The 26,259-nt window shown below is 38.4% G+C and overlaps 1 protein-coding gene across 1 annotated transcript in view; it reads right to left on the bottom strand.

The window, feature by feature from the left end:
• Window positions 1–20,945, bottom strand: part of LUZP2 (leucine zipper protein 2) — a 299,588-nt gene extending 278,643 nt beyond the window's left edge. Inside the window, exons 1-3 of the mRNA XM_068978588.1 lie at window positions 20,832–20,945; window positions 12,961–13,031; window positions 6,845–6,926 (exon numbers count right to left, since the gene is read on the bottom strand). Of these exons, the coding sequence (XP_068834689.1) occupies window positions 6,845–6,919 (75 nt within the window). The 5' untranslated portion in view covers window positions 6,920–6,926; window positions 12,961–13,031; window positions 20,832–20,945. The remainder of the gene's footprint in view (window positions 1–6,844; window positions 6,927–12,960; window positions 13,032–20,831) is intronic.
• Between the last annotated feature and the right edge of the window lie 5,314 nt (window positions 20,946–26,259).

Raw genomic sequence — 26,259 nt, 5'->3', positions numbered from 1 at the left:
CGCCAGGAAAGTTTGAAAAAAAAAATTAGGGTTTATGACTTATGAGTTCAGGAAATTGCATGGTATAGTTGGAGGGAGTTTGTGAGGAAAGAGAGAGAGAAGGAGTCCATGAACCTGGCGTTCTGCTTTTATTGGGGTGGAAGGTGGGGGCCTAGGGTTTCAGAATGTTCACTCTTTATTGATGACTTTAAAATATGAGTGGCAATTTAAAGTGCAGAACAGAAAATCACTAAACAAAACAAAAATCAAGAAGCCCCAAAGGTTAATTAACAAACTTAAATTAAGCAAAACCTCTGGAAAAAAAAAAATGGCTCACTGGGGAGCAGAGGTAGGAGGTACAGCTGATTCTTCAAGTCAGCGGTTGGCAAAGTGTTTATTGGAGAAAGGCCTTTTTGAAGTGGTTGCTTCTTTGAAGTGGCCACCACTACAATCAAATCTTTTTTTTTTAATTAAACAAATTTTACTGGAGTATGAGTCAGACACTTAAACTACAAAAAGAAATGCAAACCATCAGGACTTATAATACTCTACCTCAGTACTTAATGGGCACCAGAAAATGTTGATATGTACAGATTTGTCTTTAGTTTTGGTTATGAACTACTTAAAGCCGTCTTGATTGTATGAATAACCTGGTGTTTCAGTGATGCCATGAAAGTGAGAGTGTTAGTCGCTTAGCCATGTCCAACTCTCTGCAACTTCATGGACTGTAGCCCGCCAGGCTCCTCCATCCGTGGGATTTTCCAGGCAAGAATACTGGAGTGGGTTGCTGTTTCCTTCTCCAGGGGATCTTCCCAACCCATGGATCAAACCCAGGTCTCCCACATTGCAGGCAGATTCTTTACCATCTGAGCCATCAGGGTCCATGGGGGCAGTGGCCCCATATTATCTTATCAGTAATGCCATCATTTTCCCCAAATCCTCACATTTTGATACTATTTATTATATGTTCTCCATAATTAACACTTAACTTTAATTAACAGTGTAATGAAGATATACTGCAATGTCAAGACTAAAAAAAGGACAGAGACTTGGGAATGCAATGTTCAATTATTCAGGACCTACAATACATTCAGAATATTCCAAAGTCATAGCATTTTGAAACCACTGGTCTAAAATCCCAGCAGGTTTTAAGATTCCTGGAAAATCAGAAGTGAAATAGTTCTGAGAGACAGAAAATAACACTTATTTACATTGAGTAAAGAATAGATGGCCGTAATTCCTTAATCTTAATGAGAGTCAGAGCTTGAAGTTAATTCTTGCCTTTGTACTAATTATGTCTCACTTAGGGCAAGTTAAGCCATAAAAATTAACAAGAGTGGTGAAATGCATCCAGAGAGCATTAATGGATTTAATTACTCCAGCTACACCTGATAGATCATTCTTTCTTGCTATTTGTTAGGTTTTTGATACAGGAAACAAGTTTGTAAGATTTGCTACTCCATTATCTGCTTAGAGATAAAAACAGATGCTCACATGTTCATAAAAAGTATTTGCAAATGGAATTAGATCAAGACAGCTTTATTTTTAATTTTCATTAAAATGCTTTTTCATTTTAATTTTCAAAATTTTGTCTTCTTTTATATTTTTGTGATTTAAAAGTGCTATCACTTTCAAGTTTTATAATGTTTTACTATGGACGTACTGGGGATTCTCAGATGGTGCTAGTGGTAAAGAACATGCCTGCCAATGTAGGAGACACAAAAGATGCGAGTTTTATCCCTAGGGTTCTGATTGCTGGGTCAGGTAAATCCCCTGGAGGAGGGCATGGCAACCCACTCCAGTATTCCTGCCTGGAGAATCCCATGGACAAAGGAGCCTGGCAGGCTGTAGTCCATATGGTTGCACAGAGTCGGACTTATTAATATGGGTATTTGCAACATCTTCTGTGTAAAATATACAGTCTTCTTTTACGGAAAAAGGCAGCATAATTAGATATGTAATCAAGGGCAGCACATAAGAGTATTTGCTCCTAAGTCTAAAATAGCATGACAATATTTACAGAATCAAATCCAAATGTTTTCCCTCTAGTTGGGAATGAGCAGTTTAAATTTCTCACTGTCCCCTTCTTTTTTTATTTTTTTAAATTTTTATTTTTACTTTATTTTACTTTACAATACTGTATTGGTTTTGCCATACATTGACATGAATCCACCACGGGTGTACATGCGTTCCCAAACATGAACCCCCCTCCCACCTCCCTCCCCACAACATCCCTCTGGGTCATCCCCATGCACCAGCCCCAAGCATGCTGTATCCTGCATCGGACATAGACTGGTGATTCGATTCTTACATGATAGTATACATGTTTCAATGCCATTCTCCCAAATCATCCCACCCTCTCCCTCTCCCTCTGAGTCCAAAGGTCCGCTATCCAACATTATACTACATCAACTGGAGTCTTTCTAGCAGAAAGAATAATCACTGAATTATTTGCAGCAATTAAACATATATACTTATTTAATCCTCAATAAGGAGAAAAAGCACAATCATTTTGAGTCTTTACCAAAGTTTGGAAGTGAGGAGTCCCAGTGGTATGAAATCTATCTTTTTTTAGATTCTATCAGATATACATTTAAAAAAAACATAGTTCTACTAATTAAATATATTTTATTCCCATATTTGTTAAGCTTTCTGTCATCTATTTTTGTACTTTCACTTAGGACTTATTAGTCATTCAACTCAAACCACAAACACATTCCCTCCAAAAGACAAGTATTATTTATTTCCACAGGTGTTTGCATTCATTGATCTTGATATATTTTGTTAATATAATCTCGAATTTGCTCTTATAGAATTTTTACATGTACATTCATTAGTAGAAAAATAGCTATTAATTTACATACATAGCCATTAATTGATTTTGGAATCATAAGTGATGATGTTCATAAAATTAGATGAAAGTTTTCAAACTTTTTCTATTTTTCAGAAAGTATTTGCCTACATTTGAAATTGGGTCTCAGGTGGCACTAGTGGTAAAGAACCTGCCTGCCAGTGCAGGAGACATGAGACTTGACTTCGATCCCTGGGTCAAGAAGACCCCCTGCAGTAGGAAATGGCAAGCCACTCCAGTATTCTTGCCTGGAGAATCACAGGGACAGAGAAGCCTGGTGGGCTACAGTCCATGGGGTCACAAAGAATTGGACACAACTGAAGCAAATTAGTCAATATTTGAAATTAGCTGATCTTTAAAAATTGGTAAAAGTCACCTTCCGGCCCTGGAATACATGAGAAACAAGGTCTTTCAGCATAATAAAATTTTGAATGTATTCAGCTATTCAAGTATTACATTTCTTCTTGCAAAAATGTTAGCATTTTATATTTATTCATCTAGGAATTTACATGTACATTTTAAATGTACCAGTGACTTGTTGCTCATAATAACTTATTTTGTTAAATTCCTGCTATGACTATTAGCTCTCTTTTAATTAAACGTTTTAAAATTGGAGTCTTTTTATTCTTAGTCTTTCTCAAAGCCTATTTATCAGTCTTTTCAAATAACTTAATAATTTTTTTCTATTTTATTGTTGTCTTCACCAACTTTTATAATACTCTCTTTCTTACACTGATGTTTTGCTTTTTCAATAACTTCTTGAATTTTTGCTGCTAGTATTCTGTTTTTCTGGAAAAAATGCATGTAATGCTATGAATCTACCTCAGCTATTACACTGGGACATGGTATCTTCATTATTATTATTTCTTTATATATTTTATTATTTCTTAGTAACTAAAGAGTTATTAGGAAATGTTTTATATATTTTCCAAACATAGGAATTGTTTAACCATTTATTTAAACATTTATTAAAATACATTGAAGCATTTGCTATCAGTAATTTTCTGCCTACATTATTCTTTCAATTGGAAAATTTATTTATTACTATTATTTTCTTTCTATTGAGTGGATTAAATTTAGTTTCTGTTATCTACTATATGCCAGATAACAATTTTAGGTAATCATGCATGTTATTTTAATTTGAATTATTCCCCAAATTCTTCAAATAAGCAAACTTGCAGGTTAAAGAACTTAATTTTACAGACAATAGATGTACCACTGGGCTTCCCAGGTAGCTCAGTGGGTAAAGAAATTGCCTGCAATGCAGGAGACAGAAGTTCAGTCCCTGAGTTGGGCAGATCCTCTGGAGGAGGGCAAGGCAACCTGCTCCAGTATTCTTGCCTGGAGAATCCCATGGACAGAGGAGCCTGGCGGGTACAGTGTATGGGGTCACAAAGAGTTGGGCATGACTGGAGTGACTGAGCACGCATGTACAGATGAACCACTAGGAATTTAAACTTGAATATTCTTATTCTGTGCCTCCCTGTGGCTCCCTGTGGCTCAGATGGTAAAGTGTCTGCCTGCAATGCAGGAGACCTGGGTTCGATCCCTGGATCAGAAAGTTCCTCTGGAGAAGGAAATGTCAACCCACTCCATTGGCCATTTCTATCTTGCCTGGAAAATCCTATGGATGGAGGAGCCTTTCTTTTCTTTCTTTCTATTCTTATTCTGTAGCACATGTTAAGTTATGAATACATTTAGGGAGTGTCTGGCTCAGTACAGTATTATGGGGTGGGAGAGGAAAATCCTCCCTCAAGATTCAATGCTGAATTTTAAGAAAAGCACTAGAAGGGTTCTGAGAGAGACCTTCTTCTCCCCAACTATGCATCCCTTGTCCCCATTATTCTGACACTTGGCTATTCTAGCTTTTGCTGAGCTCCTTCAAAAATTATAGCTTTATTTTTTGGGGATGTTAGACACAATTTGTGTAACATATTAGAGTAAATACAGGTTCATGCCTTGGCTTCTCCAAATATTAACTGTGTAAATACAAGCAACAGTTATTCCCTTTCAGTAAAAAAATATATAAAAAAATAATAGTGTGCCATTCTATTGTGAGAATCTGAGAAAATAGTATGTGTGGAAACTTCTATTCTGGTCTAAATGCCATTATTTATGACTGGGCTATGCACAAATTGAGATTAAATATGTTAAGGCAGAAATGGGATTGCAATTAGGGTCACTCAGTACACGGGGGTCAGATTTTGAGGGGAGGAATTGACACGGTGGTGCTAAAAATGTGTCTGCTCTTTCATGTGACATGTGTGTCCAAAGAAGGGCTTCCCAGGTGGCACCAGGGCAGAAGAATCTGCCTGCCAATGCAGAAGACATTAAGAGACGCAGGTTCAATCCCTGACTTGGGAAGATCCCCTGGAGGAGGGCATGGCAACCCACTCCAGTATTCTTGTCTGGGAAATCCCGTGGACAGAGGAGCCTGGCGGGCTACAGTCAGTCCATAGAGTTGCACAGAGTCAGACATGACTGAAGTGACTTAGCACACACATATGTCCAAAGAGCTAGACACGAGGGTGAACTGTAGGTTTAGGTTAGCAGTGAGTGCTGCCATGGCATAGCAGAGAAGAATAAAAGTGCTCATCTTTACTGGTGGGCTGGACAGATAACAATGAATTTATTAACAGGAAATAAATCTGCACCTAGGAAAATCAAGTCATTATTACAAAGACTGTCTCCAGGAAGCAGTTACTCCAGATGACAGACAGGGCTAAGTTTCAGAGGCAAAATTCTATACTCTAATTCAGATTATTCAAGGAAGCCTTGCAAAAGAAAGGCAGGCGTTTCTGCCAGTTCTCAAAGGGGCTGGGGTCCCAGGTAATCAACCTGACAAACAGGCTCTATGTCCCAGAGCCTGCTGAAATCATTCAAACTGGCCAATCCTAGACCAGCTTACCTCGCTTAACCCTTTCCTTCCCATGGAAACCACAACAGAGGCTCTTGTCCACAGTTTCCCCACCTTCATTTGCCCTGGGACTGACCTGGGGCTTCCCTGCATGATCCCTGGTCATGTGGCATGTCACCCTTCTTGGTAACTGTGGGAAATAACGATCTTTCCAAATGTAGTCACTTCCTGATCTTTTGCTCTTGTGTGCTCATGCTGAGTTGCTTTAGTCGTGTCCACCTCTTCACAACCTCATGTACTGTAGGCCACCAGGCTCCTCTGTTCATGGGACTCTCCAGGCAAGAATACTGGAGTGAACTGCCATGCCCTCTTCCAGGGGATCTTCTTGACCCAAGGATAGAACCTGTGCCTCCTGTGGCTTCTATATTGTAGGTGGATTCTTTACTACTGAGCCACCAGGGAAGCCCTTCTGTTGGTCTTACTATACATTAAAATTTTAATTAATAGACTATACTTTAAAAAAGACTCAGGTCCTCAAATAAAACAAAAGCTTCAATACCCATAAATTGTACATAAAGGGGGAACAGGTAGAAATCTAGTTTTCAGCACGACTATACAGACCACTCTCCCTCCAGCTTATGGGGAATATTAGTTATAAAAATTGAAATATGAAGGTCAAGTGAACATCATTTTGAGAGAGAAAATCTGGAGAGAAGATTGATTCTTAAACCTTGGGGTGTATCAGGATCACCTGTGGAGATGATTAAATAGGCAGATAATGTAACCCCACCCTTGAGAGACATCTATTCAGTGGTTGTAGGGTATGGCTTAGGGTTCTGTATAGCTTAACTTAGTTCAAGGTCACATCCCAAAATTCAAGGGCTGCTGATATGGGGCCTGACACCAGCACTCTTGGCCTCAGTTTCTCATTCACAAATGAGGATTGGGGATTAGTAGACCCCTAAGAAGCAAATACATATTAGTTTTGGAATGAATGCTGATGAAGCATGTTTTATAATCTTGGTGATGGTGTTTTATTTATTGTATTTTCATTTTTATTTGTTAGTGGTGTGTTTGTTCAATAGTGATTTGGGGGGAAAAAATAAATGAACAACTCTTCAGCTCCAAAGCAAAGGACACAAAAAAGAAACACTTACAGTAGCCTGTTGTTTTTCTGCTTTGTCAGCTGTCTCCTTAAGCTGACTTTCCAGGGCCTCCTGGAGAGCCTTCATTTGTTCTCTTGTTTAGGACAAAACAGAGAAGAAAAGAGAGACATAATATAACTCTGTACACTATGAAATAAGATTTCACTGCACATATACACTTAGGAAACATAACTAGAATGTATACAGACACAGTTAAATATACAAGAAGCATCTCAGGATTCTGGTAAAGAGTACTGTCTCCCATGGAAGCTCAAAAAGCAAGCTGTATTTAAGAGAAATTGCCTTGCTATTGTGTCTCATAAGAATCCCACTGTGAGAGCTGCATAATGTGTCAAATCATATCAATAAAATAATTAAGAGTTGGAAAGCTAATTTTAGTGACAGCATGCTAGAGTGTGAACTTGCTGTTCAGAAAAAAAAAAAGTTATCATAGACTTGCTGATAGGATAAAATCATCATTCCCTTGGAAAACCCAACTGACTAATTCTAAAGCATTATGTTTTAGACATCTTGTGTAAGGTCTGAGACTTTTTGTAAAAACAAAGAGAAAAAAAGACTTATTTTAAATGTGAAAGCTCATTTATTGGGGATAATAAACACGTCTGCACACATATACACATTGTGTCTCAAGCTCACTAGGACGTACGGACCCTGTCTCACATTAAAAATTAAATATTTCATAAATATGCATTTCCTTCAAAGGTTTAGGATTTTCTCAATTATGACAGATTTTATTATCTTTCTTTGCCTTCTTTTGATCATCTAAGCTATCACTCCAGACAGCAGATAACAGCATATGAGTGAAGTGTGTGTGTCAAGTGTGGTAGTGTGTTAAGCATGGCTAGAGGACTAAACTCCTTCAAAGCAGCAGCAACGACCAAATGAAAACCTAGCGTACAAACTAAAATTCCCAGGCTAGTGCCAAAAGATAACTTCTGGAACAAAAATATTTTCTTGGTGTGTAACCACAACAGGGAGACTATGGAATAGGAGACTATACTCTGAGACTCATTTTTATCCGTCTATAAAATGGGCACAATGACAGAACTGCCTCATAGATTTGTAGGGGAGGTTTAGAAGACAATAAGCCATGCAAAATGCTTGGGAAATAATCACTTAATACACATGAGATTATCGTCATAACCACTGGTACCACTAGAGGTCCCTGTGTTCATTCTTTGACTAGCACATCCTGCACAACTGCAAGCTGCTCTTTCACTCAGAACTTCATGACGCCTCCAGTTTTCTTATCTAGAAACTCCTAGGTCACTCTTTCAGTTTTAGGACTATCCATGAAAGTCTATACGATTGTTGGAATCAATCTGGATGTCATCAAAGTAAAACATAATAGGAACAAGTTATAAAATAATTACAGTCACTTTGGTTCTTAGATGATTTATGCGTGATAGGGTAAAACTTCAATATGCTTTCGTTTAAAGTTGATTTTAAATCTGTTTCCATTAAAGCCTCAAATAGGTTTCATTTACTAAAACTGTTTATTAGAATGAAGTGTCACATGTCCTGACTGTGCTAAGTCGCTTCAGTCGTGTCTGACTCTTTGCGACCCTATGGACTGTAGCTCGCCAGGCTCCTCTGCCCATGGGATTCTCCAGGCGAGAATACTGAAGTGGGTTGCCATTTTCTTCTCCAGGGGGTCTTCCCGACCCAAGGATTGAACCCTCATCTCTTAAGTTTCCTGCATTAGCAGGCGGGTTCTTTACCATTAGGCACAACCTGGCAAGCCCCAAAAGTGCCACACACGGACACTTAAAATCTGCATTTCCATGACTGCTTCTTATATTTTTCACAAAGAACACTTGTGACATAATATAATATGAATGTCTACCTATATTGTAGGCTTATAGTACACCAGGCAGTCAATAAACTTCTCATCAAATTGTAGTATCTTATTGAAAATGGAAAACTGATACATAAAGAGGAGGTGGAACTGTGTTCTGGACCATGTGTGCTCAAATTCTAGAGAGTCATTATAATACCTCTATTGAGGGAGAGAGACAGAGAGAAAAAGAAGGACAGAAGGATCCACGTTCTATTCCAAAGATTCAACAAGTATTGAATAAAAATACAACAGCACTATCATGTGCTGTGTGCTTAGTTGCTCAGTCGTGTCTGACTCTTTGTGACCCCATGGACTGTTAGGCGGCCAGACTCCTCTGTCCATGGGGATTCTCCAGGTGAGAACTTGGAGTGGGTTGTCATATCCCCCTCCAGGGAATCTTCTCAACCCAGGGATCAAACCCAGGTCTCTGCCTTTGTAGGAGGATTCTTTACCATCTGAGCCACCAAGGAAGCCCAAGAATACTGGAGTGGGTAGCCTATCCCTTCTCCAGGGGATCTTCCTGACCCAGAAATTGAACCATGATCTCCTGCATTGCAGGCATATTTTTTTACCAGCTGAGCTATCAGGGAAGCCCTAGGACTACTATATTTCTAACTAAAAACTTTTATATTAAAATCTTATAATAATTATTCATTACTTCTGGATTTTAAAATTTTCATTTTTATTTTAAAGTGATACATGTTTTAAATTATAAAATATAAATTTTATAAAATCCAATATATATACATATATATTCAAAAATACCCACATACTGACATCTATAGGCAATGGGGAGTAAGAAAAAAAAAGTAAATTCAAAAGCTGTTGACAAAAACTGGAGAAACAGAGAATTCTGCACATTTTCACAGCAAGGAAAGCTATCCACCAGAATGGCAAAGCAGTCCTTTTGAAACATTTGAATATCTCCATCTCCTCTTAGGTTTTTCAAACTCATTGCTGCACATTCTCACTGCTCTCATGCTTTAGGTGGCCCCAAACCCCCAAACTTGGTGAGTTTTACTCCAATGAGAAAATTCTTGCTGACTTGCTCAAGGACCATCCCAGTCCACCAAGTGTGATTTGCACAGGATAGAGCTCCTCTATGTCCCTATTTGGCACTGAACTGAAGCTTACATTCTAAAGAACTGTGACAGGCTTCTCCGATGCTGAGTATATTTTAGCATAGAATTGCATGGTTACAAGGAATTTTTAAAAGCAGCTCTTTCACACATCTTCCATTTCCAATTATAAACATAAAAATGCCTCACCCTACAGGAAGGTTTTTTTTTTTTGAATTGTTACCAGCCTATATTGCAGTAACATCACAGAAAGAAATCTTGCTGCTATCCCAGGCATTCCTTTCCTTTTCAGAGAACTCAATATAGTGAAATCCATTAGTACACAGAGTCCAAAACTGCTTTCTCAGAATCTCTATCCAGCAACCATTCTAGAGCGTAAAATATATAATTCCTTTTTATTTTCAAGACAGCATGCATGCTAAGTGGCTTCAGTTGTGTCTGACTCTGTGCGACCCTATGGATGGTAGCCCACCAGGCTCCTCTGTCCATGGGATTCTCTAGGCAAGAATACTGGAGTGGGTTGCCATTTCCTTCTCCAAACTTCAGAGTGCTCTTCTATCCCTCAGGGTCTCTATTTTGTGGTTGCATACTCTCACTCCTCACGTGGTATGGCTTAAAAGTCTCTCCATCAACTTGAGGATCCTTTTATGAATATTGCCTAGGCTGTCTAAATATTTCTGTAAATATAAAAATCAAAAGTCAGTGCAACTTTCTCTCTCTCATGTAAAATTCCGTGTGCATGTGTGCACACCCACACACATTCCTTTTTCTGTACCTCTTGGCGGAAAGACATGCTGCTCTACCTGGTTATTTATGGCCACCTCATATCCTCTGAATTTACTTACTTATAATCTAGTACAGCTAAACAGAGATTTCATTAGTTGCTTCTTGGCACACAATTCCAAGAGGGAAAATCTAATCAATTCAGTTTTTTTTTTTTTTTTTTGGTGGCCACCTTGAGCTAATTAACTGTATCCAGTGATATCAGAGTCAGATAAAAAGAAGTCTAGAGACCACTTCTCTAGGGAAGGGCCAGGTGGTAATCCCAGAGGACAAAGAATTACTGAATCGGGTATATACCTAGATGGCATCTGCAATACATTATAATCTTTCCAGCTCTGATAATACTTCTAAATTTGCAATCAGTTAATACTATTTATAGTCTGAGAAGGTTTTTCTCTTCTATTTATCAATCTCTCTTATTTTGTAAATGAGATACATAGCCTCTTTCACATTCAGATAATCATAATTTTTATATATCTCTAACGAAACAGAAAAAAAACATATCAAATGCATTATACTTTTGAGAAATCACCTATTGGTAGATGATTTATTTGAATTTTCCATTCTGACTTTGTGCATTACATAAGTTATACATTTTAAGCAAATTTTATAATTTTGGGTGAAACTTGAAAAGCATAATTCCAAAATATTTGCTCCATTTAATCCATTCATTTAAAGACTTGGTCCATCATCTGCCATTCATATACCATGCCAAATATACAGATGATGACCTGAAATTCTTCACAACTCTAGTCACATTTTTCCTTGTTTACATGGATATTTTGAGTGTCATGTAGAAACAGCCTTAGATAACTTAAGAAAATAGCAGTAAACTAAAGGAATCCGTTTTTCCTTTTCCATATCATGCATAAGCCTGTCTCTTCATCTGTGTGTCTTGTGCAATAAGAAACACTGATGCTGTTGCTTTCCCTCCATGGTGCTCACTGATGAGATCGCTCTGTCCTCTTCTCTAGGCCTCCTTTTCTCAACCTGGTCTATGTCTCTTTCTTTCTGCCTTGAATGATGTTGTCAGAATAATTCCCCTAAAATGCATTTTAAATTATATCATCCTTTTTCAGAGCTACCTAAATGAGCCTTCTGTTGAAGTCCACTTTCAGCCAACTTTCAAGAATGGCCCCCGTCTACACGTGACAGCCTCATTTTCTAATCTTTCCTGACTCACTCTGTCCTCTTCAGTCAATGCAATCCCCTCACTGCTGTTGCACATGGATTATTTTTATGTTTTTGCTTATTATCTTTTCCAAACGTGGGAGAGTCTGCAAAGCTAATAACTTTCAATGACACTTGGTCTATTTTAATTAGCTATTCCTATTGAAAATGTGGTTTATAATTCTCCACTAACTCAGTGAACCACAAATGCTTATGCGTTTTAAAAAGGTGGACTGTTTCAAATCAGTAAAATAGTTTAAAATTAAATACTTTTGAAAATATGCTAGACCTATATTTTACATGAGATCTTTTTAATATTGGACTCTAGAGAGAATTTCATGTTCAAGAAATAAAGATTTCATTGAAATAATGAAGAGTCAAGATGAGATGCTCGATTTGATATTTTTAACACGTCATTGCCTCAATGACATGAGGTTTCTGGGTCAAGAGGCAGAGACGGTGGAGAAGATACAAGATGGTAAGAAGAGGGTACATAGTGTAGTGTCTGTCAACTTCTTAAACTGCTTTCTGCTTTGGATAGGTAAACTAACTTGAAAGGGTATGACTATAGGTAAGATACAGCAGAGCAAATTCCAATTTAATACAACTCTCAGCAACTTGCTTAAGCATTTTGAGCAATAATTTCCCATTTATTGAATGGGGACAATAATAACTACTCTATAATTGTGGTATTGAAACAAAAAATGTATGTATATATATAAAACCAGTAGAGCCTCTAATAAATGTATAACAAATAACAAAGGCTAGCTCTTTTTTACCTTATAATACCTTGGCTTTTTTGTGTGTTTGTTAGATAAGCAATTTCAAGTCATACAGTTTTTTTTTTTTTTTAATACTAGGTATAAATCTAGCTCATACTTCACTTCCTTCAAAAATAAACAAAGTAACACTAATAAAAATGTTCTAATTCTACTATGCTATTAATAAAATTACCCCACTCCTTACCAACCCAATTATCACCAGGATCAAGTTGTGATACTATTAAAAATGGCCCACCATGTCAAAGCTGTTGGATCTGTATATTGATGGGCAGACTTATGGCTCCATCTTATAAGATAATAGAGGAATGTACTCCAGATCCTTAATAGCTGAATTGAGATCTGCATATAGGCATAGTCACTATTAGCATCACCCATCACCAGGGAACATACTAGAAATACAGAATCTCAAGTGCCACCCTATATATATGAGAAAATAAAAGAACGCAGCCTTACCTTTGTTTCTGACCTATTTCCAGAAGCTTCTGAACATCAGTTTTAGCAGATATCTCATCGTTTTTCAAATTCTGATAAGAAAATTGGGGAAAGGAAGTCTTATTCAGGTGATAGATTGAAGCTGACTTTACTGTTGTGTTTATGGCACAAGGTGTGCCCTGAAATAAGAATGCGCAAATGAGGCTATGCTGGTCCCCTTGGCTCTCAGGACGCACAGTTTATGACACCAACTAGTGAAAGTGCTACACAGTGAGTGAAAGGGAATGAACTGAGCTTCAGTCTTTAGAGGTTCAGTGAAAGAGAAAGTACTCTCCAAATATCTAGGTGTCTTTTTAAATGAATATGTCTGTACTTTTGCTTAGTCATTCAGTTGTGTCCGACTCTTTGCAACACCATGGACTGTAGCCCATCAGACTCTTTGTTTATGGGATTCTCTAGGCAAGAATACTGGAGTGGGTTCCATTCCCTTGTGCAGGGTTTCTTCCTGACCCAGGGACTGAATTCCAATCTCCTGCATTGCAGGTGGATTCTTTACCACCTGAGCCACCAGGGTAGCTCCATAATGGAATATATAATATATTATCTGTGCTTCATTTGAAGTTTTACCATGTTCTCTGCAGGCATGTTAAACTTGTTTTGGCATAGTTTCTACAAACAAAAGGAAACATAAAAGGCCTCTTTAAATAAGCTAAATAATAATACATTCAAAATCAAAGCAGTCAAATGGGCATGTACCTATTTGGCCGTGTCTATCTATTATTTATAAGTAATGCATTAGAATACATATTAAAAAAAAAACTAGGACCAGTTCAAATTGTAATGATACTGTATAGACAGTGTATTAAGGAAAAAAATACCACCTCACTCATTAGTGTTCATTTACTCTGGCAAATTTAGCATTGACAGACTGTGAATCAAAACAGAGAACTCCACTGAGCTTTTCTCATTAGGTGAGCTGTCTTGTTAAGCCTTCCATAAGAACTTTCTTATTTATACCCAATAAACTATTAAACGTAGTAAGAGATCCTTCTTGATATTAAAAGCTGAAATAGAGACAATAATATTGTTTGTAGGAAGAGCAGCTATGGCAAGTAAAACGTTAACAATAACAAGAATGGCAAATACTTTGTTTACTTAATATTTATTTAACATCAAAGGCATGGTGTCTGCCTTCACCAATTTTTCATCCTAAAGCTAGGAACAATTTTCATACAGTAAGTTAAGTGTTCTGATAGGCATGTGGTATAGTGAACTTCACAAAAGAATCTTTCCTAAAATGATTGAGGTCATTATTAGGTAATAGCCAATAAAAGATGCTGTTTATCGGCAAAGAGTGCATGTATTCAAGCTAAGTCACTTCAGCAATGTCCAATTCTTTGTGACCTCATAGACTGCAGTCTGCCAGGCTCCCCTGTCCATGGAATTCTCCATGCAAGAATGCTAGAGTGAGATGCCATTTCATTCTGCAGGAGATCTTTCCAATTCAGGGATCGAATTGGAAATCGACCCCACATCTCTTACATCACCTGTGCTGGCAGGTGGTTTCTTTACCACTAGCACCACCTGTGAAGCCCTTGGAAAGAATAGCTTGATAAAGAAAACAGGATAGAAAAGGGTTGAGGGGAAATCACTAACCACCTAATTTACATTTCAAAGTGCATCTATCCATATGACCTGGGGCAGGTCACAAAATCTGCCTTTCAACTTCCTTGTGTGATAAATTATGGAATTCAGTTCAGTTCAGTCGCTCAGTTGTGTCTGACTCTTTGTGACCCCATGAATCACAGCACGCCAGGCCTCCCTGTCCATCACCATCTCCCGGAGTTCACTGAAATTCACGTCCATCGAGTCAGTGATGCCATCCAGCCATCTCATCCTCTGTTGTCCCCTTCTCCTGCTCCCAAACCTTCCCAGCATCAGAGTCTTTTCCAACGAGTCAACTCTTCGCATGAGGTGGCCAAAGTACTGAAGTTTCAGCTGTAGCATCATTCCTTCCAAAGAAATCCCAGGGCTGATCTCCTTCAGAATGGACTGGATGGATCTCCTTGCAGTCCAAGGGACTCTCAAGAGTCTTCTCCAACACCACACTTCAAAAGCATCAATTCTTCGGCACTCAGCCTCCTTCACAGTCCAACTCTCACATCCATACATGACTACTGGAAAAACCATAGCCTTGTCTAGACTAACCTTAGTCGGCAAAGTAATGTCTCTGCTTTTGAATATGCTATTTAGAATGGTCATAACTTTTCTTCCAAGGAGTAAGCGTCTTTTAATTTCATGGCTGCAGTCACCATCTGCAGTGATTCTGGAGCCCAAAAAATAAAGTCTGACACTGTTTCCACTGTTTCCCCATCTATTTCCCATGAAGTGATGGGACTGGATGCCATAATCTTCGTTTTCTGAATGTTAAGCATTAAGCCAACTTTTTCACTCTCCTCTTTCACTTTCATCAGGAGGCTCTTTAGTTCTTCTTCACTTTCTGCCATAAGGGTGGTGTCGTCTGCATATCTGAGGTTATTGATGTTTCTCCCAACAATCTTGATTCCAGCTTGTGTTTCTTCCAGTCCAGCGCTTCGCATGATGTACTCTGCATAGAAGTTAAATAAGCAGGGTGACAATATACAGCCTTGACATACTCCTTTTCCTATTTGGAACCAGTCTGTTGGTCCATGTCCAGTTCTAACTGTTGCTTCCTGACCTGCATACAGATTTCTCAAGAGGCAGGTCAGGTGGTCTGGTATTCCCATCTCTTGAAGAATTTTCCACAGTTTATTGTGATCCACACAAAGGCTTTGGCATAGTCAATAAAGCAGAAATAGATGTTTTTTCTGGAACTCTCTTGCTTTTTCCATGATCCAGTGGATGTTGGCAATTTGATCTCTGGTTCCTCTGCCTTTTCTAAAACCAGCTTGAACATCAGGAAGTTCACGGTTCACGTATTGCTGGAGCCTGGCTTGGAGAATTCTGAGCATTACTTTACTAGCATGTGAGATGCGTGCAATTGTGCAGTAGTTTGAGCATTCTTTGGCATTGCCTTTCTTTGGGATTGGAATGAAAACTGACCTTTTCCAGCCCTGTGGCCACTGCTGAGTTTTCCAAACTTGCTGGCATATTGAATGCAGCACTTTCACAGCATCATCTTTTAGGATTTGAAATAGCTCAACTGGAATTCCATCACCTCCACTAGCTTTGTTCATAGTGATGCTTTCTAAGGCCCACTTGACTTCACATTCCAGGATGTCTGTCTCTAGGTAATCACACCATCGTGATTATCCGGGTCGTGAAAATCTTTCTTTGTACAGTTCTTCTGTGTATTCTTGCCACCTCTTCTTAATATCTTCTGCTTCTGTTAGGTCCATACAATTTCTGTCCTTTATCGAGCCCATCTTTGCATGAAATGTTCCCTTGGTGTCTCTAATTTTCTTGAAGAGATCTCTAGTCTTTCCCATTCTGTTCTTTTCCTCTATTTCTTTGTATTGATCACTGAAGAAGGCTTTCTTTTCTCTTCTTGCCATTCTTTGGAACTAGCATTCAGATGCCTATCTCTTTCCTTTTCTCCTTTGCTTTTCACTTCTCTTCTTTTCACAGCTATTTGTAAGGCCTCCCCAGACAGCCATTTTTCTTTTTTGCATTTCTTTTCCATGGGGATGGTCTTGATCCCTGTCTCCTGTACAATGTCATGAACCTCATTCCATAGTTCATTAGGCACTCTGTCTATCAGATTTAGGCCCTTAAATCTATTTCTCACTTCCACTGTATTATCATAAGGGATTTGATTTAGGTCATACCTGAACGGTCTAGTGGTTTTCCCTACTTTCTTCAATTTCAGTGTGAATTTGGCAATAAGGAGTTCATGATCTGAGCCACAGTCAGCTCCTGGTCTTGTTTTTGTTGACTGTAGAGAGCTTCTCCGTCTTTGGCTGCAAAGAATATAATCAATCTGATTTCAGTGTTGACCATCTGGTGATGTCCATGTGTAGAGTCTTCTCTTGTGTTGTTGCAAGATGGGAATTTGCTCTGACCAGTGCATTTTCTTGGCAAAAGTCTATTAGTCTTTGCCCTGCTTCATTTTGCATTCCAAGGCCAAATTTGCCTGTTACTCCAGGTGTTTCTTGACTGCCTACTTTTGCATTCCAGTCCCCTATAATGAAAAGGACATCTTTTTCTTGTGTAAAACATCTACTTATGCTTTATTGCCTATGCCAAAGCCTTTGAGTGTGAATCACAACCAACTGTGGAAAATTCTTCAAGAGATGGGAATACCAGACCACCTGACCTGCCTCCTTAGAAATCTATATTCAAGTCAAGAAGCAACAGTTAGAACAGGACGTGGAACAACAGACTGGTTCAAAATCAGGAAAGGAGTACATCAAGGCTGTATTCGTCACCCTGTTTATTTAACTTACATGCAGAGTACATCATGAGAAATGCTGGGCTGGATGAAGCACAAGCTGGAATCAAGATTGCCAGGAGAAATATCAATAACCTCAAATATTCAGATGGCACTACCCTTCCAGCAGAAAATGAAGAAGAATTAAAGAGCTTCTTGATGAAAGTGGAAGAGGAGATTGAAAAAGTTGGCTTAAAGCTCAGCATTCAGAATACTTAAGATCATGGCACCTGGTCCACTTCATGGCAAACAGATGGAGAAACAGTGGAAACAGTAAACAGTAACAGACTTCATTTTTCTGGGCTCCAAAATCACTGCAGATGGTGACTGCAGGCATGAAATTAAAAGACACTTGCTCCTTGGAAGGAAGGTTGTGACCAACCTAGACAGCATATTAAGAAGCAGAGACACTACTTTGCCAACAAAGGTCCATGTAGTCAAGGCTACGGTTTTTCCAGTGGTCATGTATGGATGTGAGATTTGGACTATAAAGAAAGCTGAGCACCAAAGAATTGATGCTTTTGAACTGTGGTGTTGGAGAAGACTCTGTGGTGTTGGAGAGACTCCCTTGGACTGCAAAGAGAGCAAACCAGTCAATCTTCAAGGAAACAGTCCTGAATATTCATTGGAAAGACTGATGTTGAAGCTGAAACTCCAATACTTTGGCCACCTGATGTGAAGAGCTGACTCACTGGAAAAGACTCTGATGCTGGGAAAGATTGAAGGCGGGAGGAGAAGGGGACAACAGAGGATGAGATGGTTGGATGGCATCACTGACTCAATGGACATGAGTCTGAGTAAACCCCGGGAGTTGGTGATGGACAGGAAGGCCTGGAGTGCTGCAGTCCACGGGGTCGCAAAAAGTTGGACACCACTGAGAGACTGAACCGAACCGAACTAACATTTAGATAAACTGTGGGATTTCAAATTTAGGGCTTCCCGGGTAACTCTAATAGTAAAGAATCTGTCTGCAATTAAGGGAGACCCGGGTTTGATCCCTGAGTCAGGAAGGTCTCCTGGAGAAGGAAATGGCAACATACTCAAGCATTCTTGTCTGCAGAATTCCATAGACAGAGGAGCCTGGTGGGCTATAGTCCATGGAGTTGCAGAGATTTGGACACGGCTGAACAACTATTACACACAAAATTTAGAAAAGCCACGGAGGACAGTGGAGGATAGGGGGGCCTGGCAAGCTGCAGTCCATGTGGTTTAAAGACTCAGACACAACTTAACGACTGAACAATAACAGTAGACAGTTATTGGAAAACTCAAAGGGGATAATAGATGTGTGACATAACTTTGCATAAATATGCTTATTCATTTGGCTCTCTGCTATACTCCGGCATTGTAAAGGAAATCAAAATTAAAAAGTCACCATCTTTTCTTCAAGAAATTGAAAAAATATAAAAGTATGAGATAAAGAAATATAAAGGTGAAAAGAGTAGGTAGACAGATGGGGGTCTGCAAAGTGTATGCAATTAAAGAGCAGGACAGCACTTAATAAATTATTATTTCCCCAGCAATGGCAGAGAAATGAGATGCACATCTTGGAAAATAATTTTGATGACTTTGAGGATACTAAAGATTGATATAACTAATAATTAATCAATACAATGTTTATTGATTGATCAGTATTACTAAGCCATTCAGGTGTTATGGTTACAGAGATGAACAAGACTTACAAAGATCATATCTTTATGAAGCCCTACTGGAAAATAAAATATGTACAATTAGCAATATTTACTCATTTATTAGATGTATCCCTTTGGGAAATTTCCTTGACCTATTTGAATCTTGTTTCCTCATTTCAAAATTATAAAAATGTTATCATAATTTTGTGACGATATTGTTTAGGAGATTTAACAAGAAAAAATTTAAAAATTCACCTTGTACAATGACTGGCACAAAATTTTGAAAAATTAAGAATTTCAAGTACATTTAGGGATTGACTTGTTACTCTTTTAAAAAGGTTACTCTACACAAAATTATACATTTCTTTCAAATAATTTCCTAGACTGTGATTAGATGTCTTGACAGGCTACAGGTCCAGAGAGACTGAGAACCCTGGAAATATTGTAAAGATTGACCGCTTATGGCATTTCTTTCACAACATGCTTGGAAAATTCTCAGCGCCAGATGTTCTATTCCTCTAAGAAGGTGCAAGTGTCAAATATTCTCTGTTGTCTCGTAAAATTTTTGAATTTCCACTTAATGAAAAGGTACAGTTCTGGCATCAGCTTCCTATGGCAATCAATACACAGTCATTTTTATCCTATAAGTACATCCCTGATGCTCCGTGTATACTTCCACCATAGAACTGTCATTCCAGCACTGTTACCATCATACTATCTGTCACTGTGTCCTATTGGAGTCTAAGTGATTTTTCTATCTTCATGTACTCAAGACATAATACAGCTTCTGGAATGTGAGCTTGGGTGTTGGCTTCAAAATAGCAGATCTGTCTCCCAACTGTCCTCGTGCTCTTAGTTTCCGAGCCCTTTTCTAACTCTGTTTTCTTACCTACAAAATGAGACTAATAACAATCATAGCAAAATTATCATGTGAAAATTAATTTTAAAAAATGAAGAAAGAGTACCTAACACAAGAGACCACATTCAATAAACTGCAACTGCAGTGGTTAGATACCATTGTCGCTGTCACAGGACTAGAAAGCTAAGAACAATGGTGATTATGCAAGGTTCAGAAACGTGCTTCTGGGCAATAACTAACAGACCTGCTTTGAGTCAGGTTGCTTGTATTTAAATTCTGGCTTCCTTTGTGACATTCAAGGATGATTCCTCATGTATAACAAGAAAAATCACATTTATGATGCCTATTCTCACTGGTATATTATGAGAATTAAATTCTATAACACATGCAAAGCTTTTGGGGTACACTGTATATTCAATAACTACAATGTTAAAGGAAAATATTAAAATATATTCTCAGATATTTCAGAAACTTTTCAAGTATAGGTATTGTGTTTGGTTTTTACTTGAGATTTCACTGAATGTTAATACATTTTCACAGATGACACTTTCCTTTGTGAGGATTTACCCACTGTAGTAATGAGGTTTATCAAAGAATTTTCAGAACTATCTTTTGTGGAATTTAAAGTTCTCTCCTAGAGATCATTTGTATATTCATTTAAGTCTTGGCCATAATTGCTTTTCATCATTTTGTAATATAAAAAACCCAGGGGTCAAGTTGATCTTAGAAGCTGTGAGAAATTGATGGCTTTGCCAAGCACACAGATTTCTCATTCCTGAATTTGCAAACCCCAGATTCTTAGACTGCATTTCAAATGACATTTCTTTTCAAAGCTCATATAATAATAAATAATAACTCCCATGTTCAAGCCCAGGAATATATTCAAAACTGGTAAAAAAAAAAAATTGTGGAAGTCTTCATGCCTCTTCCACTGAGACAAACTAGGTGATTCCCTATACTTGGCTGCTGAGAAAATTAGTTTTCATCTCACCTGAAGGTTGATTTTAATTCCATCAAGTTCTCTTGATGTCTTTGTCAGCTGACGGAGGATGGTGCTTCGCTCCTTAAAGACTTGTTTCAGCTGCTTTTCTAGCTCTTCATAGTCCTGTCTAACACAGAAAAAAAAGGCATGAGGGCCTCCCAAATTCTTCACTCGGCTCTAGCCACTCTGGCCATGATCACAAACCCTTGCATTTTAAGCAAAGTCTAGATGAATTGAAACCTTAATTATTAGGATGTTTTATTTTTATTAGTTCATCTAAAAAGGGAAAATTAAGAAAAAAATCAGCTTAAAACCAAGAGTTTATTTTGCATTGATGACTAGCCAGGCTTCAGTTTCCAGGTTAACACTGCACATCTTTTGCATCTATAACATAGTTTATCAGATACCACTTGTAAATACAGATATTTCCCATGACATCACCACACTTTTTTCTCAGGTCCTTCAAGCTTTACAGCAAGACATTTGATTGGAACCAATGTAGCTCAGAGATTTAGATAGATTCTGACACTAGGAGGCAAACTTGGGTAGAACCAGGACAGAATGGAGGGGTTTTTCTTCACCCTTGGTTTGTAGGAAATGAAGTCCACTGAAAAGGTACCCCTTTTCAAATCTCTACTACTACTAAAGTAGTATTGGACAAAGCAAAATGCCTCTAAAAATAAGTCAGTCACTATAGTAATTACAGTGAAGTTTGAACAGACTTGTTAACTATTATCATGAAAGAAAGACTTATCTATCATACATACATACATATGTAATTTTTGTTCCTATTTTTCTCATATGGACTTTGCAAGATAACAAGGTAGGTACTTAGTTCTAATTTTGCCAATATAAAAGACGGAGCTCAGAAAAATTTACTATGCTAAGATCTTACGCAAGGAATGAATGAAGAAGTAGGGTATGTATTTGTGTGTGTATCTGTATATGTCACAGCAAGTGTGTAAGTGTATGGAAAAAAATGTAGACAAGGAAATAGTTGTCAGTGTAGCCTAGGAACTACACCTGATAGGGAAAGGTTAAAAATGATTAACTGGCACACACAGGCGGTTAGAGATTAGAGTCATGAACCCAAGGAAGACTTCCTGGTAAAAGTGATACAAGATACACACACTTTGATCTAGATGTCCATCAACAGATGAATGGATAAAGAAGTTGTGATACATCTATACAATGGAAGAATACTCAGCCACAAAAAGGAATGCATTTGAGTCCATGCTAATGAGGTGGATGAACCTAGAGCCCATTATACAGAGTGAAGTAAGGCAGAAAGATAAATATAAATATTGTATACTAACACACATATATAACACACTTTTCACTTTCATGCAGTGGAGAAGGAAATGGCAACCCACTCCAGTGTTCGTGCCTGGAGAATCCCAGCGATGGGGGAGCCTGGTGGGCTGCCATCTATGGGGTTGCACAGAGTCGGACACAACTGAAGCGACTTAGCAGTAGCAGCAACATACATATATGAAATCTAGAAAGATGATACTGATGAATTTATTTGCATGGTAGCAATGTAGAAAAAGACATAGAGCACAGACCTATGGACACAGGGGGAGGAGAGAAGGAAGAGTCTGAGATGTATGGAAGAAGTGAAGTGAAGTCACTCAGTCGTGTCCAACTCTGTGCGACCCCAGGGACTGTAGCCTACCAAGCTCCTCAATCCATGGGATTTTCCAGGCAAGAGTACTGGGGTGGGGTGCCATTTCCTTCTCCAGGGTATCTTCCCGCCCCAGGGATCAAACCCAGGTCTCCTGCATTGTAGGCAGACACTTTACAGTCTGAGCTACCTGGAGAGAGTAACAAACTTACAAAACCGTATGTAAAATAGATAGCCAATGGGAAGTTGCTGTAAGACTCAGGAAACTCAGACAGAGGCTCTGTAACAATCTAGAGGGGTGGGATGGGGAGGGAGATGGGAGGGAGGGAACATGGCTGCACCTATGGCTGATTATAGCTGCTGTTTGATAGAAAACAACAAATCTGTAAAGCAATTATCCTTCAAATAAAAAATAACTTAAAATGAGCTTTGAAAGATAAGTAGAATTTAGCTATAGGAAAAGGAAATGCATGTATAAATACTAATAAAAATGAAAATACGTGTATAAAGGTTTGTATACATGTCAGAAGGTTTGGAGGCGGAAATAGTGGGTAAGAAATCTGCTTCTGAAATGAGGATGTGGAGCATATGAGCAAAAGAATGCCAGTTTCTTAACATGGTTAGGAGGATGAGCATTGTTTTGAAAACAAGGAGAAGCAACTGGAGAGTTGGAGAGCAGGGACTGACCTGTCGGCTTTATGCTTTGGAAAGACTTCTCTGGCTATAAACTGGGAAATGCACTGGAGGAAGGAAAAATCTGGAGAAAAGTAGGCAGTGGAGGAAGTTACCATTGCAATAATCCAGGGAAAAGACTGTTCGCCTAATTTAGATTCAAAGCACTAGAGACAGAGAAGCTTGGATTGATTTCAGCAAAACATACAAAATTGAATCTATGATATATAATTAAAATTTTTGTATTCTGTGTGTATGTTACAAGGAAAGAGTGGGAAGGAGCTAGTCATTGATGTTGCCAAGCCTCTGGTTTAGGCAACAGTTAAATGCAGCCTTTCACTGAAATAGAGTCCACTGTATAAACAGGTTTTTAGTGAAAATTGGGTTGACACGTTCTGTATTCAACTTATAGGAAAATGGCCCATATTCTCTCTTTAGTTCCTTTGTCTGTAAAAGGCAGTGCCACATGACCTCATGAGATTGTTATGTGTTGCATGGAGCAACTTACATAAAACTTTGAACCCATAGGAGGTAATTCATTTTTTAAAATTATAAAATTTTTATGACTGAGGAATTTGATGAATTTCCCATCTTTCTGCAGAATGATAAAGGAAATGGGTCTACCAGTGAGCTTAGTCATGACTAACAAATGAATGCCATCTACAACAGTTTTCTATTACATTTCTTTGCCTTTTCTCATTTTTTTAAAACACAAGTTTCTAGCACTCTTCGCTTTCTTCTTATTCAAAGGAAATTGGAATGCTCCACTGTAAGAACCTCAATATTTCTCCCTGGCTTTGAGATTTTCACTGATGAATCAGCCAGTAATAAGACAGCTATTAATGTCCCAGGTTTCCTTTCAATCTCATTAGCAAAGTCAAATAATGAATAGCAAGGCACAGTCATCTACATCTAATTATACAACTTTACTTCATGACCTGATTTATCTTTCTGAATATTTGTGACAATAGACACATCTCCAAAATTATTTTAAGGGACCATAATCAATCACAGTGTTACATTCCAAATATTGACAATGTATTATATGCAAGATGGCCTTCTATATGTTCACTTTTCTAATCTTCAGAACTCTATGAGAAAAGCATTAATATTAATAAGTTCTAGTACTAATTCCATTTTACAGTTGAAGAAACTGAGTCACAGGAATAAAAACTTCCAGTAACATATTAAGGAAGTGCATCAGTCTCCAGTATCCAATGTCTTTGCCACTGCACTGTAGGAACAGACTGATTGCCTAGAATTTTGTTATCATTAAAAGTTCACTGTGCCCATCACAGATCTCATTGTGTGCTATTTCTGCCATCACTGTTGCATATATAAGCTTTCAGTATTTGGATTTATTGGCCATTAAATAAAATTATAAATACCATTCCTTTATTATTACTTTTAATCATCTTTTTGTTGGAGTATAATGCTTTCCAATGGTCTGTAATCAGCTATGTGTACACATATATCTTCTCCCTCTTGGACCTCCCTCCCACCCGCTCCCCCATCCCAGACCTCTAGGTCATCACAGAGCATGAAGCTCAATCCCCTGTGCTATATAGCAGCTTTCCACTAGCTATCTATTTCACACATATGTGCTACGTCGCTTCAGTCTTGTTCGACTCTATGTGACCCTAGGGACCGTAGACCGCCAGGTTCCTCGGTATGTGGAGATTCTCCAGGCAAGAACACTGGATTGGGTTACCATGCCCTTCTCCTGGGGATCTCCCCAACCCAGGGATCGAACCCGAGTCTCCTGCATCTCCTGCACTGCAGGCAGATTCTTTACTGCTGAGCCACTGGGGAAGCCCATCCATTTGACACGGATAATATATATATATGTCAATCCTAATCTCCCAGTTCATACCACCCTCATCTTCCCTCCCTGTGTCTGAGTCTCCACCGCATGTGTGCTCGCATTCCAGTCACTTCAGTCATGTCTGACTCTCTGTGACCCTAAGGATTGCAGCCCACCGCCAGGCTCCTCTGTCCATGGGGATTCCACTCCTGCTCTCCAAATAGTTCTACGTGTACCGTTTTCTTAGATTCCACATATATACATTAATATATGATATTTGTTTTTCTCTTTCTGAATCACTTCACTCTGTTTGATGGAATCTAGGTCAATGAATATCACTCAAATGACCCAATTTCATTTCTTGTTATGGCTAACATTCCACTGTATATATGTACCACATTTTCTTTATCCATTCATCTGCCAAATGGCATTTAGATTGCTTCCATGTCCTGGCTATTGTAAATAGTGTTGCAATTAACACTGGGGTACATGTGTCTTTTTGAACTATGGTTTAATTCCATTCTCATATTTGGCCTTCAAGTAACTTCATGAGAAAAAGAGAACCAATTTTAATTCCTTTATTTTCTGGCAAATATAATAAGAACCATGAGGATACCATTTATAAGAAAAATAAAGCCAGAAGTGTTAATAATACAACTCCAGATTCAATCTTTCAAAGACATTATAAAAGACAAAACCAGTTACTCTGTAGAAGTAAATTACCTTGACAGAAGCATTTGTTACAATCTTATCAGATTTTCTAACGTCTACAAATGAGTGCATCTTCCAATACATGGTTTTTCCCAAGACAAAATGCAAAAAATACAATGTTCATGCAGTCATGTTTTGCAACTGACTTGTCTTGGAGCTCTTTCCATGTCTACACATATTAAAATCTGTTATGCTCATAAAGTACTATATTTTACCACTGGACATTTAAAGTGTTTTCAATTTTTCTTTCTTTCTTGAAAAGTAATGAAGTCCATACACATGGGTAAACATATTTTTCCTAAAATATGTGTTCCCATAAGTTGAAATATTTCACTTCAAAGTTGACATGTTAACTTTGATGGGTGCTAGTAAATTGCCTTCCTGTAAACTAGGCTTTGGCTTCCAAGCAGCTCAGGTGTTAAGAATCCACCTGCCAATGATCCCTGGGTAGGGAGATCCCCTGGAATAGGAAATGGCAACCCACTCCAATATTCTTGCCTGGGAAATCCCATGGACTGAGGAGCCTGGCCGGGCTCCAGTGCATGGGGGTCACAAAGAGTTGGACATGACTTAGTGACTAAACAACAACGACAAAACTAGGCTAGTCTGCACTTCTCTTATCAGTG

Source organism: Capricornis sumatraensis, chromosome 8 (genome assembly GCF_032405125.1).
Source record: "Capricornis sumatraensis isolate serow.1 chromosome 8, serow.2, whole genome shotgun sequence".
NCBI lineage: Eukaryota > Metazoa > Chordata > Mammalia > Artiodactyla > Bovidae > Capricornis > Capricornis sumatraensis.
This window is presented reverse-complemented; position numbering and strand designations above follow the sequence as displayed.